Here is a 6,000-nt window from a genome sequence, read left to right as displayed (position 1 = left end):
TCTATCTATCTATCTATCTATCTATCTATCTATCTATCTATCTATCTATCTATCTATCTATCTATCTATCTATCTATCTATCTATCTATCTATCTATCTATCTATCTATCTATCTATCTATCTATCTATCTATCTATCTATCTATCTATCTATCTATCTATCTATCTATCTATCTATCTATCTATCTATCTATCTATCTATCTATCTATCTATCTATCTATCTATCTATCTATCTATCTATCTATCTATCTATCTATATATATATATATATATATATATATAACTACTTACCGAATTCGTTCAGTATCATTATATTTCAATAATATAGAGACGGATTTATTTAAAAATGCTGGATTAGCTTGATTTAATAATTCAGTTAGAAAATAATTATGGTTCCCGCCCAAATTGAATAAATTTAAACTTCCCATGTAATTGTCATAGTATTTATCATGTTCAAATATCAAGCGATGAATTGTGCATAGAATAGGATCTTCTTGAATATCTTCATGTAATGTGATTGATTGAGTGAGTAAATTTTTCACGTTATTTGGTAATACATTTACTAATTCATAAAGACCATAAGTTTCAAACGCATCCATATCTCTAGTGATTTGAAATGAAAAAAGACATTTAAAGTGACAGCTTTTGATAAACCGTAATAGCATTTAGAGTGAGATTGGACATTGATAGGTAGATAGAAACTATAAATACATATTGAGCTGAAGCATAAGGACATTTATACACTGCCAGTAGGGCTTTTTTAATCTTACAGAGATTTAATCCAATAACTAGAGCATAGATTAGGTATGAATTAATTGCAACAGGTTTAAGTTAGTTTACTATAAGTTTTGGTATATTTTTTTCAATCGTAATCTCAAACTACTGCCGATATATTACTGTATGTTTCATTAATTTATCAAATAATGAATAAAACAATGGGACTTACGGAGTTCTAGGATGGATTGAATTGTCAATCTTATTTGAACCTAGTTTTTCTTCTTCTACCTAAAAATAAGTTTAACCGAAAATAAACAATAATAGTAGTATCATACAATCACAGGGAAAATCAAGATATCTTAACATAAAACTTGTATGGTAAACTCATACATCAAAGGTTGAGAATGAAGATAAGATTGAAAGAGATAGCTTATTTAACTAGACTGATTGTACTTGTTTACAGAAAGGATAAAAATAAGTTACCTGAAGTAAATAATTTTAATTTTCAGCCACACAACGCATGCACAACAATTTATTCTAAGTAATGATATATTTGAAAAAATTGAAGCGTTCAAATTGAGAAAATAAGATTCAAGAATGACTCAGTATTTGAATTCGGTCAAAATAAAGACAATTAAGTACATATATTTTTGTTATACTCCATCTAATTGGGGTTCTCTACTAATTCTCTAAATTGACAGTGACTTACGGTAATTAGGTAAAGAACAAAATATTATTACAAAATAGAGAATTTGAAATGAAATATACGTGAGCTGGCTATCTGTCATCACAGCTGAGTGACCTTAGATCATAGAGTTACACAGAGCACGACGGCATCGATATGTATCTTTCAGTCAATACGATAGTTAAACTTTACATCGATAAACATAAAACGCTTTCGAAAACTCCACGGAATATTAATTATTCCCAAGGTACGAAGATATGATAACCAGAAGGATTTCAAACATAGCAAATGCCGGAAATGAAAATACATTCATTGAAAGCTAAAAGTTATTCAGTAATTCATACATACAGAATAATTCATAGTAACCAAAAAATAGGAATACATGAACAGACAACAACACAAAATTTAGGAATCGTTTAGCTTTGTCAAGAAATATTTGAATAAAGAAATTTTTAGATTGGAAAATATAACACAAACTGGGTAACAGCTATACATAACTAGTACAAGATATTCGCACACTGATTGGCCACTGAGCAGTGATTGTAATTATGGGTATAATTTATTATTTATTTATTTAAACACACAAATGTTGGTACAAAGGAACACCAGATATATATGCGCCACACAAATCTCATTTGATTTGTGTGAGGGCTGTGATACTGTCCAGGTACCCAAACTGAAGCAGGTGGTTTTCTTAGGGGGACACACCCCGAGCCCCTGACCTAAAGGTCTGATCCACAAGGCAGTGGATCATCGAAAGGAGATACAGTCCCGTGATAGCCGTTAACCAACGATTGATTCATACGCGATTTGTTCCCTCAGGATACTGAAGCCCATGTGCACCATTGGTTTGGAATCAGGGTTTTCCAACTCCCCTAGGTGGACACTCCACATCCACCAACCCGGTTAAAGCACTGGACATTCGCTTTTCGTCCTCTCAATTTCGTAAACAACACCCTGGCCACGAGAAGGCAATGAGTAGGACTTCCCTGACAGAGGCTATATACGCGTGGCCATGTGAGAGCATTTCGAGAGGGAGAGAGGACTCTCCCCACTCCCGGCCGTACCAGGGTGTTTGGGGGCTATGGGTATAAATAATCTTGTTGTTGTAACAATCATTCTACCACACATTTTTTTTATAACTACTGTTTAGTTTCACGTAATGTTCAGCATCATTGTTTCAAATCAACTTGGAGAGATCTTTCAACAAATTTCATTTTCGAGGAATTGCGTTTACTATTATGTTGTTATATTATGCAAATATTTAATGGATTCGTAAAAAAGTGAAAATCAGGGATAAATGTCACGTATTTACTCAAAGTGAATTATTGATAATTACATATTTTCGTCAAATCAGTGTATTTGTCTGGTTATGACAATCAGAGTTTAATTTCTGTTCTATGTTGTTTCATGTTTCCCTTGAAGTGGTCTTCATCATATGAACAATTGTTTGGAGTTAGGGTATAAGAACTCAGCTACATAAGTTAAATGAAAACATGATTCCAACAACGTCGCTGAGCTCAATCGACTGAAGTGTTATACTAAACAATTCGACAGTGAAAGTCTAAAAAACCATACTTGGATAAACAGTAGTCAAGTAACTTGCATTTGTGATACATGGAAATAGTAATTATTTGCTAAACTTGATGGTATAAACCCTAAACTTTTCAGTATTATACATAACTGAACCATACGGAAATATATCCTTAGTGTGAGAAGTGATAACACATGTAGTATCTTACATAAAGCATTTTATATCAAATTTGTACTGAATACTTACACTAGCAGTTTGCAGTAACACATTTTTACGTTAATTTTACTTAGTTTTTGAAAATCTGGATAACAATAGAAAACGATTATGGGAAAAATTCTGAAGTATTTTAAAAAACGTACCACTTTTGTCTCGGTAATACTCTCTTTTCTTGGAACATTGATACATGTATCGATCTTATTTCTATTAACTGAAGGTATTGTGACTAATAATTCTTCAGGAGAATCAACATCCATCATAAATGTATACTTAGTATCCTATAAAAAAAATAATTCATACTTAATAAAGTAGCATGTCTATAACATAAGCTTGGTGACGAAGCTAAATATATTATGTTCCTTGAAAGACATGCTAAAATTGTGATTCACAACACAGAAGGTATATGACTTTTCTTAAGAAATCGATGATGCAAGTGTTGCAGAAATACTTACAGTATCATCCGACCATAGTTCACTATTTATAAACACAGCAATCAGTAACACCAACGGTGAGGATTTATCAATAAACTATTTTTTAGTCAGAAATAGAGATAAGACAGCAACTACATTTTAGTACACAACAAATTAAATAATACATTCACCACGAACATATGCTGAAGCATTTAAATGATAAATGTAAAGGAATAGAGAAAACATTCTGCAATGAACCTCTTTCTCTCATAACCCATGCATCCCCATCTTATTTTAATTTTAAGATTTTTTATTTTCGTTTTCAGATTGAGTCCAACTGAGTAAATCTCGAGTTTATGGTTATTTATTTCCACTGACAACTAAAGAGCCAATCATAATATTGATCAATAAATGGTAACGTTATTTACCTTATTCTACAAACTTAATCTCCTCTGGATTATTACTCTATTTCTTACAATTATAAATATACTGTTTTATTGAATTATTTTATGAAAGAACCTGTTATTATAGATTATCAGTAATTTACAATAAAAAACACGAAATTAAATAAAGTCATGTCTTCGTCTTTTGTTCAGAATGTAGAGATCTTTTGAGCAAACGAGCTGTACTTTACAAGACGCTTTTATTATATAAAACATTGAGTAAACAGCGAATAATATTCTTTTAGCGAACTAAAACATTGTAAAAGCGTGTAACAATAAAATACTGATTAAAAGGTGGTTATACTGAACAATATTTCAACCGACAAAAAAATATCTACAATAAAACAAACATTATACCGAATAATGTTTAATTTTTATCAGAAGAGCGTAATTACTTACACATAAGATACAATCAATATGTGCTAATATTCGCATGAAAATTGAACATTGAAATTTACAAAGTAAAACAGTAAAGTATTGGTTAAACCTACACATAATGCGTTAGAAATTCCCTTGAATTTGTTGTGTATACCTTTATCAAGAAGGTCTGATGAGATAAATCCGATTTGTTCAGAAAGCACCTTGATAGTATTCTCGTTTAAAACAAATTCAGATATACATTTTATCAACTCAGTTAGCTCTGCAGACGTGATGTTTAAAAAAGCTAAAGAAAACGAATAATTGATCACGAACATTAAGAGTAGAAATGGTCTTATTGTTATTGACAATATTCATTCAAAATGACGATATATCATCACAAAACAGAAAAAGCTTTTATTTGTACTCAATTAGTCATTAAAAAAATAAAACCTAGTATGGACGTGTACCAGTTTCAGTTGTCACAATTCACATCAATATAATGATAGAAAATTAACGAAATGTAAATAGCATGAGGCGCTTCAATAACATTGATGCTAGTGGACAAACAAGTAAACATAAAACAACAATAAAAAATAAATACAATAAATTTGATGAAATATCTGAAATAATAATGAGTGAGACAGAGAATCAATGTATCAGAACTACTGAGACCGGTTATGAATGAGGCTACTTAAAGTCTTCACATACGTAGTACGATTATCATAGAGGCCGTAAAATAGTTCAGAAACACACGAACTTTTTCCCTATTCGAATTTGATACCTTACAAGTAAACTTATTCTGATTGCACGATTAACAGAAAAATGACAAGACTCTGAATAAGTAATACTTTATTCGGAATAAATAAATCAGATGAGGTAACAAAATAATATTAGGAAATGTTTCGGTTATAATTAAAACATCTCTTATTAACAGATAGAACAAAAGAAGATGATGAACGACGATAAAAGCCTAACGAAATGCTAAGATATTGTGGAAACAGAAAAATTGAACGCATTTCATTAACTTACTTGTTTTAAGCTGTATTATATAATTAAAACGATTAGGAATTACTTATCGGACAGCAAATAGCTAGTGAGAAATAATAATGATATTTTAAATCTGACAGTCAAGTAGCTGTTGAAGTGTATATTTGTTATTCGATGAATATGCTAATATTTTATCCTCGAAAAAGGTATTAGTTTATACAAGTTAATCCAGCAATACATGTTTCCCATCAAAAGATCGAATTTCGTTATGCATTTTTGTTGAACAGAAGAGTAATACCACAAGAGTTCGGAGGAAGTGTAACTAAAAGCTATGTACATAGTAAATAAGAGACTGATCAATTGAAGTCCTAAACATCAATGGGAAGATTCAAACAACCAATACAGAAATGAAGTAAATGAGTTATATCAAAATAAAAGGAATTTCCTCCGTCTACAGAAAAACTATCTACAAACATGATTGAGCGAGTGTAACCATAATGTTGCTAAATCGAGGATTGATATACGATTCACGGTAGGTAAACTGAAGTAAGACTATGAAATGAATGGAATATTTATAGAAATATTATGTTTAAATAGAGAAATCAGTAAACTCATGTATAACAACGTTTGGAAATTAAGAAACCACCT

The 6,000-nt window shown here is 30.7% G+C and overlaps 2 protein-coding genes across 2 annotated transcripts in view; one reads left to right on the top strand and one right to left on the bottom strand.

The window, feature by feature from the left end:
• Smp_127510 (putative myosin XV) overlaps window positions 1-6,000 on the top strand; it is a gene marked incomplete at both ends in the record, with an annotated part of 195,567 nt that overhangs the window by 141,132 nt on the left and 48,435 nt on the right. The gene's annotated exons all lie outside the window — the stretch shown is intronic.
• Window positions 1-6,000, bottom strand: part of Smp_210070 (host cell factor-related) — a gene marked incomplete at both ends in the record, with an annotated part of 58,471 nt that overhangs the window by 11,113 nt on the left and 41,358 nt on the right. The window contains 4 exons of the mRNA XM_018799254.1: window positions 292-603; window positions 947-1,005; window positions 3,296-3,430; window positions 4,497-4,669. Of these exons, the coding sequence (XP_018651061.1) occupies window positions 292-603; window positions 947-1,005; window positions 3,296-3,430; window positions 4,497-4,669 (679 nt within the window). The remainder of the gene's footprint in view (window positions 1-291; window positions 604-946; window positions 1,006-3,295; window positions 3,431-4,496; window positions 4,670-6,000) is intronic.

This window comes from Schistosoma mansoni, chromosome 3 (genome assembly GCF_000237925.1).
Source record: "Schistosoma mansoni strain Puerto Rico chromosome 3, complete genome".
Taxonomy (NCBI): domain Eukaryota; kingdom Metazoa; phylum Platyhelminthes; class Trematoda; order Strigeidida; family Schistosomatidae; genus Schistosoma; species Schistosoma mansoni.
Note: the sequence above shows the minus strand (reverse complement) of the source record. Positions and strands in the feature narration are given on the sequence as shown.